This window comes from Panthera pardus, unplaced genomic scaffold (assembly GCF_024362965.1).
Source record: "Panthera pardus isolate Hobbes unplaced genomic scaffold, ASM2436296v1 HiC_scaffold_5, whole genome shotgun sequence".
Taxonomy (NCBI): domain Eukaryota; kingdom Metazoa; phylum Chordata; class Mammalia; order Carnivora; family Felidae; genus Panthera; species Panthera pardus.
Genome location: NW_026526980.1, coordinates 8,310,615 through 8,322,142, shown reverse-complemented (window position 1 = coordinate 8,322,142; position 11,528 = coordinate 8,310,615). Strand labels below are relative to the sequence as shown.

Genomic DNA, 11,528 nt, shown 5'->3' with positions numbered 1-11,528 from the left:
TCAGCGCCTAGCAGCGCGGTTTGGAAACTTTTTTCCCAGGCCTGGGCGCGGCGTGGCCACGCGGCTGCACTGGGCCAGCCCCGGCTTGGGAGGCTCCGGCTGCTGGGCAGGGACCTGGCCCGCCTTGGAGGGTGCAGGCGGGTCCCTGGACATCCCGGGACGGGCTTGGACTTGAGGGCTACGCTCTGCAAGAAAATGCGACTCCCTCCCCTAAACAACGATAGCATTTTCCCCAAATGGAGGGAAGGACAAAGATCCAGGTCCGCTTAGGCTAAGCAACGCTCCATGTCCTTTACACCCAAAATAAAAATTTCAACATCATTGTCTTCTTCAAGGAGAGTAGACCTAGAGTATGTTTGGTGTCCAGCCTGGCTTTGAATTCTGGCTTTACTCCCCCTAGCTGGTTGATCTTGGGCAACTGACCTAGACACTCTGTGACTTAGTTTCCTCATCTCTAACATGGGGGTTCATAATAGGATTCTACCTACGGGTTGTGTGGAGACAAAATGAGGTAACTTGGAGTTTGTAAAACGTTTAGGACAATACCTAGCACACAGTTAAATACAGTCTATGTAATTGTTAAGCCATTGTGATTTGCTTATTGGTTATATGTGTCAGGCACGATGCTAACTTCTTGACATGGGTTTTCTTAATTCTCATAACAATCCTAATTGTTCACCAACAAATGTTTATTGAGCAATCAGGCTTATGACACAATGTCAGACAAGATGCCAATCCTCAAAAGCCTATGCTAAAAGCAAGAGAGAAAACCAGTGAACGGTAAAATAATTTCAGATGTTAGTAAGTGCTAAGAATAAAGCAAGGTCACTTGATAGAAAAGGGCTGAGAGAGGTCACTTCACATAGTCAGGGAAGTCTGCTCTATGGAGGTGACAATGGACCTGAGACCCAGATAATGAGGACCACAGAAAAGCACTTTTATTGTCCTCATTTTAAAGATGAGAAAATAAAGGTGCAGGAAATTAAATGCATTGCCTAAGGTGTTCCACTTAGTAATTACAAATCAGTCCTCAAACCTGGGTCTGTTTGACTCCTACACCCACATTCTTCAGCACTACCCTAGAGGCAAAGAGATTTTTTAGCTATTTTGAGGCCTCTCTCCACACTCCTGGAATCCTTCCCACCTCCCTGCCTTGGGTAAGACTGACCTTTCTCTAATTCGACTTCATTTTGACTCCTTGCTAGTTCCCAAAGCTCAGAGACCCAAAAGGGAACATCACTACCTCTATCAACAGGGTTAAGGAAAGTACCAAAATGTCTTTTTTTTAAATTTTTTTTTAACTTTTATTTATTTTTGAGACAGAGAGAAACAGAGCATGAGCTGGGGAGGAGCAGATAGAGAGGGAGACACAGAATCTGAAACAGGCTCCAGGCTCTGAGCTGTCAGCACAGAGCCCGATGCGGGGCTCGAACTCACGGACCGTGAGATCATGACCTGAGCCAAAGTCGGACGCCCAACCGACCAAGCCACCCAGACGCCCCCCCAAAATGTCTTTTAGGAAACTTCCATCCTGGTCACAAACACTAATAATTTGCAGCCTCTTGATACTTTTCCTCTGATGCTTTCTTTCACTCTCAGAATTTTATTTGACTCTCTATTCCCTGGGGTTTCTGGGCAGGGAGTAATCATCCCAGTTTACAGATAAACTGAAGCACAAATCGATGAGTTTGGCCTGCCTAAATGTCATTGATCATGTCACTTAAACTAGTTAGTTTCCAATTTCCTTCATTTTCCATAAAGACAACAGGGAGGATACTGAAATGATCATGAAAATCCTCTTCAGGAATACTTTAGGGAAATGGATTGGTTATTGGGTAAAACCTTTAAAATGAAATGAAAATTTTGGTGCACTTTAAAACCTTTTCCTCCCTTTATTCAATTTGTTTTCCTTGTAGCTTTTACATATTAAGAATTAGCATTAGAATAATTAGAATTAGCAGAGAGTTGTTTTTCTTGCATATGTCCTTCCATCATAATTTATTATTACAAAACACTGAACTAAACATAGGAGAGAAGTTGCTGGGGGAGAAACTCCTGTAGTGGCAGCGAGATTAATTGAGGAGGTGAATTAAATGTAAAGTAGCCGCTTAAATAGCCCCCAAAGAAAACTTCATCCTGGTTTCATAAATGTGAAGATTATAATTTGTACAGGGAAAAACTGAAAGTTACTCTCTGATAAAAGAGTTTGCCCAGGAAAGAAACAGGAGTAAGATTAACAGGGCCTATATTTAAGAAAATGTATCTTCAGAAAAATGTGAAAGCACTCTTTCACAAGTATCAAATTGCATTTCACTTCACAATTGCTTCCAAGCACTGGTGTCCTCTGCTTAGGCTGTTTTTCTACAGAAAACACTAAAACTGCATCTCATCAAAAATTGTTTGTAATTCAGACTTTTCATTAACTTTCCATAACCGATTGGTTCCGTTTTATTGACTGCATTTAACTTGTTGAGATCAGGCACAGTTCTGGGCTTGAAAGAATGCCAAGCAAAGTCCAACAAAATGTGTCTGCTCTGTATTGTTCTTGCGACTAAAAGTCTTTTTTAAAAGGCAATTAAAATCCACAATTACTTTGTTTCCTTTTTATATTTTCAGTTACTTTGGTCTGTGTTCAGAGGTACTCAACTGCAATAAAAAGAAAAACTCCTCCAAAGAGAAGCATTATTTGTTTCCTACTTTGGGAGAGAAAAAAAAAAAAACAAAAACCACACTAGACACAGGGCTGTTTTTCCTCTGTTCTAATTCCCACTTGGAAAATAATACCCACACACAGACACAGCGAAGATTTACTCAGCAGTAATAAATACCTAAGCAGGCAGATGATGTGTATGCTTGTCATCTGCCTTCTGGAAATTGAAAGGCGAGCACGAAGGGTGCTTCAGCTGCGTGTTTGATCTTGCCCTCCACAATAGGCGTCTACAAGGACGTCTACAGGGATGGATCAGCTTCCCCTGAAATTTCCCCCACTTAATGCGAATTGCCTAATGAAATTGCCTCACCCCGCAGCCTGGGGGTGGGGGAGGGGAATCTCATTGGGTGGTTTCTGCTTATTCTTCTGCAAGATTCATCTGTTTTCTCAGCAAACTTCTAGGTCGAACTCAGCCAGCACATCTTAAATTGGTCTGGATTTAGACAGGCGCTTTGTTTTTCTCATTGGCAACAGGAAATCGCGAGCAGTTGGCAGTTTCAAAAATGACCATGGTGCTGAGCTTTAAAATAAAACCCTTCAGGTCAAAGTGAAGACTGCGAAGCACCTACCCCACCACCACCACCGCAACCATGGCACATGCATCCACCTAAAACCTAAACTGTCACTGGCTTCCCAGGGCTTCCCCCAACCGGCCCCTGGAACAGTTCAACATGCGTTGGAACGAGCTCCGGACCAGCGCTTTCAAAACATGATATTTTCTGGGGCGCCTGGGTGGCTCAATCGGTTAAGGTCCCACTTTGGCTCAGGTCATGATCTGGCGGTTCAGGAGTTCAAGCCCCACTTCGGGCTCTCTGCTGTCCGCACAGAACGGGGTTCCGATCGTCTGTCCCCGTCCTCCCCGCCCCTCCCTTCAAGCACGCTTCTGCGTGCGCTCTCTCTTAAAAAAAAAAAAAAAAAAAACACATTAAAAATGACGCTTTTTAACTAAAATCACGAGGACCCCTTAAGAGTAGGTGACACTGTCCCGCCGACTCCGGGTCCACATCTTCATTTCTGCCACCGGGGCAAGAAGCCCCGCTGGCAGTTATTTTTCTCTCCTCTCGCCGCTAGGTCGCACTAGATTAAGGATGTTGTGGAAAATATGCGTCATTTCATTAAAAAAAAAAAAAAAAAAAAAAAAAAGACTCGTCACGTGACGAGAGCAGGGAGCGAGGGAGAGCGGAACGCGCGCCAAAACGACTTTTTTTTTTAAATCGAAATCCCACTTAAAGCGTCTTCCCTCGAAAGACCGAAAGAGCTGAATTGTACCAATTCCCGGTTGGGAGGTTTTTTTTCCCCCGGTTCCACCTCACAAGCCCCCTCATTCTTCGCTTTCAGGTTCCTTTCCACTCCACCGCGATAAGCAAGGGAGAAGGCCTCCTTAAACTCGGGGTTTTCGCCAAAAAAGCCGGGGTCTCCTCCGGGAAAGGACCCTATTTAGGGGTTTATCGGGAGGGGACTGAGCCTGACGAGGCTGCAGGGCCGCGAGGCCCCGCCCCCCCCGGGGTTCCCAGCACGCCCCGCGCGGGAGGACGCGGCGGCGGGGGCGGAGTGGAGGAAGGGGCGGAGCGAGGTGGGGAGAGAAGGGCGTCGGTTTTGCGACAGGGGCGGCGCGGTGCGGAAGCGGAAGTGGAGGGTGCGCTTGGCGGCGGCGGCGGGAGCTGCGGAGTCGGGAATCAAAACAAAGGGCCTGGGGGGGCGGGGGGAAGGCGGCGGGGCCGGAATGTGAGCGGAGGTGGAGCCGGCGGCTGAGGTGAGTTGGCTGGCAGCGCTGGGTACTAGTTCCTGACGGACTCACTGCTCTGGGGCCACCAGCTGGAGGCGGGACAAGTACCCCCCCCTTCCCCTGCCCTTTGCTGGCGGGGGTGGGGGAGGTTGGCTACTCCGAGGTGAAGGACTGGGACCCACCAGTCAGGCCGCCAGCGAAGGTTCCGGTTGTCTCCCTTTCAGGTCCGTTCACGACTGTCATTGCTGCGCCGCTGCTGCCTTTTGGGGGTGTTTGGCTCCCCGCCCGCACCTGCCTCCCTGCTCCCTGTGGGGCTTCCAGGTGTGGAGAGCAACCTTTCTCGAGCAGTGTGCACAGTTGGAAGGTTCAGAGAGGAGTAAAGGGGCGGGTGTTTTTAACCCCCGCCCCGAGCGTTTTTGCGTTCTCCTCGGTCTTTCAACACTCTAGGGTGTAGTCTCTGGCTTGACAGATAAGTGTTGAGTTGCCCTCAGCCACTCCCACTACTAATTGCAAAGCAACACCGTGGTACACGTGTTAGTTTCCCAAGCACCTTTCTGGTATTACCAAGAGCTTTCCAGTTACATTTGTATCTTTTGGACTCCCCAACTTCTCTGAGCGGTAACTGTGGTGTTTTGCCTCCTGGGGGATGAAAACCTAAGTGGTCTCCCTAGACGTTTATTGAACTCTTCACTCATTGGACAATTGTTGATAGGTACTGGACACTGCTCGGTGCAGGAAATACAGCCCTGAATGAGAAAACATGATGCCTGCTGTCATGGAGTTTATATTCAATAGGGGCGACGTAAAACATCAAGCAAATAAGTAATTTTAGATAGAAGACCTATGAAAACAAAGTAATGGGTTGGGGTGGTTTGTGGATCCAGGACTAGCTTGGGTGTTAAGAGAAGGCCACTTCTAAATTTCATAATGTGACTGTCTCATTAAATCCCAACAACAGCCCTTTGAGGATGCTGCGGTTACTATCAGGCCCATTTTACAGATAGGATTTGAGGTTCAGAGAGGTTGTGAGCTCTCCAAAGCTGCACAGATAGGAAGCTGCAAAATCGGGACTTAATACACAGACTAACAGTAGAGTCTGTGCTCTCAAGCACTGTCTGAATTGTTCAAAGACTCTCACTCACGTCGGATAGAACTTGCTTTGGCTGCCTAAGTACTTAGTGGCATTCCCAGGAATGCTTGGGAAATTTTCTGGGTGCGGGCCACTAACCTGCCAATACATTTGTACTTTCTGTTGATTGTGTTGAGCAATACGGAAGGCACCTTGTTGTGGTGGAAAGGGGTGGACAAGCCTGGTTCTGCCCCCTCTCTAATTGTGTGATCTTGGCAAGTTGCAAAACTTAATTAAACTTCTGCTTACTCCTCTGTAAAATGTGGTTTATTTCTCTCTAGTCTATCTCACAGATTGACTGTGGGGAAAAAAAGATTACATAAATGGATCTTACTGTTTGGTTGCTTTCATCATTGTATCTCCTGGGCCAAGCCCAGACCTGTTATATAGTAGACACTAAATAAATATTTACTGAATGAGGAAATAATGTTAAATAAAAGTACTTTGTAATCTGTATTGTAATCTTCCTGTTACCTCACTTTCAGCATTGGCCTTGAAGAGGTGAGAGAGCATGTTGAAGTTGTGTATTGTGAACATCACAGATTCCTATGATCTAAAGAGGAGATTGTAAGGGAATATAAAACCTGTGTTGAGTAAGAAAAACAGCTAGTATAGCTGTTATAATTTATCATTGTGGCTGTTAATGCTGTCTCTGCTTCTAACTTAACTCCTAACTGTATGTAGTAGGTAAATAGTTACTTTATTCATTCCTTCATTTAACAAATAATTACTTAGTATGTAAGATTTAGCAAGCCCTGTGCTTAGCACAGACTATACATTGGTGAAAACAAATGGATGGGGAGCTGGGAGGAGTCCTTTGTCTAATTCCCCCTCCTCCCCCCCTGCCTTGGAGGGGGAGAAATGAGGCACTCTGTACAGAGGAAGAAACTGAAACTTAAGGGCCAAATAGTAAATGTTTTAGGCCTTCCCCGCCAGTCTCTGTTTCTGGTAACTCAACTCTGTAGTTGTAGTGCATAAACAGCCCCAGACAGTACTTAAACAAATTTCTCTATTTATAGATACCAAAAGTTGAATTTCATATAATGTTGTGTCGCACAATTTTTTTCCCCTAAGAATTAAAGATATATAAAATACATTCTTAGTTTGAAGGCCATTTAAATACAAGCAGCAGGCTGGTTTTGGCTGGCCGGCTATAGTTTGCCTACCCCTGCTTTCTGTGATCAGCTGTATATTTTAGAGTACTGGTTAGTCATTGTTCCCTTCACCATATTGTGTCGATGTTAAACTCTTGAGAGGAGCATCTTATCAGAGTGATAGCTAAAAAAATTGTTTTCAGGGGCGCCCGGGTGGCTCACTCGGTTAAAGTGTCCAACTCTTGATCTCAAGTCAGGTCTTACGGTATACGGGACTGAGCCCTGTGTGGGGCTCTGTGCTGACCATGCGGAGGCTGCTTGGGATTTTCTCTCTCCCTCTCTCTCTGCCCCATCCCCACTCATGCCCTATCTCTCTCAAAATAAATAAATAAAAACATTAAAAAAATTGTTTTATTTATGTTCAGGTGAACTTTCTGATAAATTGATGGCCTTAAAATGGCCACTGTGGGTAAGAAGAGGTGGTTGTTTGGTATGATGGCGAAGACTTGGGAGTGACGTTCCGCTGTCCTTACCATTGGCAGGCTGCCTCCATGCCCAGTGGCTGTTATCGATTTGATCTGCTTTTATTGTACTGTTTAAGACTTGTAAGAATGTGGTTGCACTGGAATAGATATAGCACATCTGTGACTTGAGATTTCTCGGTTGGATTTTTGCTGGTATATCAGATTGCACTTTCATGATAAGTAAATGAAGGAATTGGTTCGATTTGTTCTGTAGCAGAATCAAATTCAGAGTCCACAGAGGTCACTTAATTTGGACCTTCTGTAGTCACATCAATGACACAGTGGGTTAGGTTGCTGTTAAGTCAGATGCCAGAATCTTACATAATTGGAAATGAAGACGTGTGTTTGTTCTTTTACTAAAATTACATGCTCTTGTCTATTAACATTTTGACCCTTGCAAGTAGAGCCTTTAGGGGAGAGATGCTTGAGAAGAATTAAGAAAAACTGTAGAAAAGGCCTCCTCGGGGCTGGAGGAGGTTGTCACTTGGCTAGAATTCTACTTCTGTTTCTATGATCTGACTTATTGGGAGCTATTATACCGTAAATGTAGTTGCGCCATAAGTACGGTTGAAGTTACACTTTTTAATAGTAAAATTTGTCCTTATGCAAATAACTGATGTTGAGATCTCGTTCTTAACAGGGTGGAAGAATGACAGAAAAGAAAGATGGGAGAATGTTGAACCACTTTGTATGGCTGTATGATGGAAGGAAACGGAACTGAGGACCCCTGCAGTAGAACACTCGGATGGCTCCGACAAAATAATGATGCTAAGCCATGGCTCTGGAAATTTTCTAATTGCTTTTCTCGTCCTGAGCACACATTGCCACTTAGCCCCCACACGGTAACTATGTGCAAGACTGAGGACATAGCAAATTCCTTATGCAAATAGATGAGTGGCCCATTTGGTCTGGGGCAGTCTCTCTTTCCCTGGAGTCTGTGCTAAGTTTTACTTTGCATCCTGCTTTTTCCTCCTTGTAGCACATGATTATAATTTCTGACTCAAGGAGAGCATAATTTTTTAACTGTAGCTGCTTTGAATATTTAATGTTAACATTTTGGGAAGACTTACTTCTTAGGAAAGTCAGAGATTCCAAAGATGAAATCCAAATTGTAGAGTCGAATCAGAGGAAAGTATAAAATAGACTTTATTCTATTGTAGCCTTCTGAGGTTTGAGTCTTAAAATCAAGGGAAGATTGAAAGGACCTTATTGGCGGTCTTTTTCTGTTCAAGATTTCTCTTGAACATTTAAACGTGTCTGCAACTTCTTCCTTTGTTTTTTCATAGTGATTTTGACTTTTTCTGATGTCCTGCATGCATCATGTTCCCACTTTTCTATTTTGTTTCTTTCCTTTTTTTGGCTTTTGCATTTGGGATTTGAATGAGACTTTATGAATTTATATAAGGGTATTAATAACTTTTTTAAAACTCAGCTAAATTCCTTATCTCCTCCAGAGTTTCATTATATAGTTCTCTTTTTTGCATGGCATCAGTAATTGTGGTCATTTACTTTAAGGACATCTGACAGCAGGGTTGGTACCTTAAGCAGGGCTTCCTGGGACGGTCGGTCAGGCCCCCTTGGGGTCCGACAATACAGGATTGCACTTTCACTTTATAGATCCAGACACCTGCTTCTTTCAGTGGTACCCAGACCTGAGTCAAGACCATAAGAGCCAGATCTATATAAATCCGAATGCCAGTAAATGAATTTCTAGCCTGAACTGTAATTACCAAGAGAGCAGGACACACTGCTTGTTGGCAGTCAGTTGGTTATCAGCAACCCCCCCCCCCCCCCCGCCCTTTTAGGAGAAGTCGACCTGAAAAATCCTACATCTTCAGATCCTGATTTCTCCCAAATGAGTGTGCTCTCCCAGGTTAATGTAGAACCACAGCCAAAGGGGTGAAACCATAGCAGTTAGATGGCCCGTTCTGTACTCTGAGGGAAGAGCATGTCTCCATCACCATATCTGCTTTCTCTTAATAGTTCCTGCAGCCAGCCAGGAAGGGCTAATGATTAGTTAGATCCCCTTTCAGTGGCCAGGTACCCTGCTGAGTGCTTTATGTGCACTGTCGTGTTTTATCCTCCTAGCTGTTGTAGGAGCTACATCGTGTTCCCAACTGAAGCTTGAGGAAACCGAAGTATGGAGAGGTTTATTATGTACCTTACCCCAGGTCCTACAACTGCTGAGTATCACATTCCAACCCAGGTCTCTAACACCAACGACAACACAACGTCCTGTGTCTGTGGTGGAGGCATATGACAAGCTATTTCTCTTGAATATTGTGCCCGAACGGTTTTCTAATTAATCCTTTTCACTGGCTACATAGCAGTGGTTGGCCTTGTGGCTTTAGGTCATGATAGCCTGGAGTTTGCTTCTTGTCCCCAACAGCACGTTTAAGACTCCATGGATGGGCCATGTGGGCAGATAGCTGGTCTCATCCGAAAGTTTGGAATCATCTGGAGGACCTTGGTAAACCCTTTATGGTCTGACTGCAGGAACCATTAAGTATTTTCCTCAATGCACTTGGCTTGTGAGCCATCCTTGTTGAACGCCATTCGTGATTGTGTTGTTTTCGTACCACCTGTTTTATCTTCAGAAGGCCCTGTGAGGCAAGGGGAAGTTATCAAAGGGAAGTCCCTGAGGCACAGACGGTTAACCTGCCTTGCTGGCTGTGTAAGCAGCACCATGCCCCAGTCTCTTAAAATCCAGGAAGGACACGGTCTTGATTTTGATAGTCCGTTTCCCTGTTCTGTGAATAAGGCCCCTGCTTTCAGCCGCCACACCGTTCTCCTTCCGTTTGGTTGTGATCGAGTGATGTAAACAGGACTGAACACTACTTCCGTCTCTAGATTGCAGTAGGATGTGAGTAACCAAAACTCACCGGCCCCGTGAAGCTAACTTGCCTTCTGGTCTTCTCTTCCCAGAAAGATTACATGGAGAACAAGAAAGCTGCTGTGGAGTTAAAGGACGTGCCGTCTCCCCTTCATGCTGGCTCTAAACTTTTCCCAGCAGTCCCGCTTCCAGATATTCATTCTCTCCAGCAACCTAAAATACAGCTTTCACCTGTCCCCAAAGTAAGCTGCTGCGCTCATTGCCCTAATGAACCCTCCACTTCGCCGATGCGTTTTGGTGGTGGCGGTGGCAGCGGTGGTAGCGGAGGTAGCGGTAGCTTGATTCACCCAGGCGCACTGTTAGACTCACAGAGCACCAGGACAGTCACGTGTCAGGTAGGCTCAGGGTTTGCCTTCCAGTCTGCATCTTCGCTCCAGAATGCCTCAGCTAGGAACAATTTGGCCGGCCTTGCAAGTGACTTCCCCAGCATGTGTCTAGAGAGTAATCTATCTTCCTGCAAACACCTGCCCTGTTGTGGAAAGCTTCATTTCCAATCCTGCCATGGTAACGTGCACAAGCTGCATCAGTTTCCGGCTCTCCAGGGCTGCGCCTCCGCTGGCTATTTCCCCTGTTCTGATTTCACGAGCGGGGCTCCGGGGCGTTTGGAAGAGCACATTTCACAGTCGGAGCTAACGCCTCACTTGTGCACCAATTCTTTGCACCTAAACGTGGTACCTCCGGTTTGTTTAAAGGGCTCACTTTACTGCGAAGACTGTCTCAACAAGGTGTGTATCTTTTTATTTGTTATGTTGGGTGCAGCTGACTTTTGAGGAGTGACTTTTTTAAAGTGGATCTGTCTCGAAAAGTCTTTGTGGTGCATGGGGCTGAAGATTCTTCTGTGAGGTAGCTTTCTCCCCAGCAGCATAGCCTCTGTCGGTCCCGAAAGAGGCGAAGGGTAAAATGGGAAGGCCCATCCAAAAACGTGCAGAGTCCTTATTCACGTAGTTTGTGCTTTTAGAGGCTCTCGTTGTAATAAATGCGTTGCCTACACATACACCTAGTTCGGCGAAGCTTCGGGTTCCGTTGTGTCTTAAAGGCTAGAGTTCTCATAACTAACACTCACCTCATATATGGACCCATTCATGTTAACATAGGTCACCCCATGGTGTTCTTTGGTAATAATTTGAGGGACTTGGAACTTGGCCTCGATCACACGGGTGTTCAAGTAAAGATTTTAGTTTCCTTTACGGAAAGTATGTCTGGGTCTCCTCTGCAGGATACCTATGCCCTAGGCTGTGAAAGTCGTCCCAGACCATTTAAAGTCACTTTGTGAAGTGAGTTTGTGAATTAACAGCTAATAGTTCTGGGAATGCACTGAAATATTGAAAATACATCCTGTCAGAGGCGACAGATTCTAACAGGTGGAAAGAAGAAACACTTAGAATGTGTTTTCAGTTGTTGTTTATAACTCTAGGTTCTGAAATGATGTGTCTGAAACCTCCTCCTTTTTTT

At 45.2% G+C, this 11,528-nt stretch overlaps 1 protein-coding gene across 7 annotated transcripts in view; it reads left to right on the top strand.

Annotated features, from left to right (window-relative positions):
* The first annotated feature begins 4,345 nt into the window (after nucleotides 1-4,345).
* The window catches only part of MARF1 (meiosis regulator and mRNA stability factor 1), a 39,345-nt gene continuing 32,162 nt past the window's right edge, over nucleotides 4,346-11,528 (top strand). For 6 of the 7 annotated variants that reach the window (XM_019468670.2, XM_019468668.2, XM_019468667.2 and 3 more), the window contains exons 1-3: nucleotides 4,346-4,463; nucleotides 7,824-8,025; nucleotides 10,109-10,801. In XM_019468670.2, the coding sequence (XP_019324215.2) occupies nucleotides 7,882-8,025; nucleotides 10,109-10,801 (837 nt within the window). In that variant the 5' untranslated portion in view covers nucleotides 4,346-4,463; nucleotides 7,824-7,881. The remainder of the gene's footprint in view (nucleotides 4,464-7,823; nucleotides 8,026-10,108; nucleotides 10,802-11,528) is intronic. The other variant, XM_019468671.2, reaches the window with a different exon arrangement.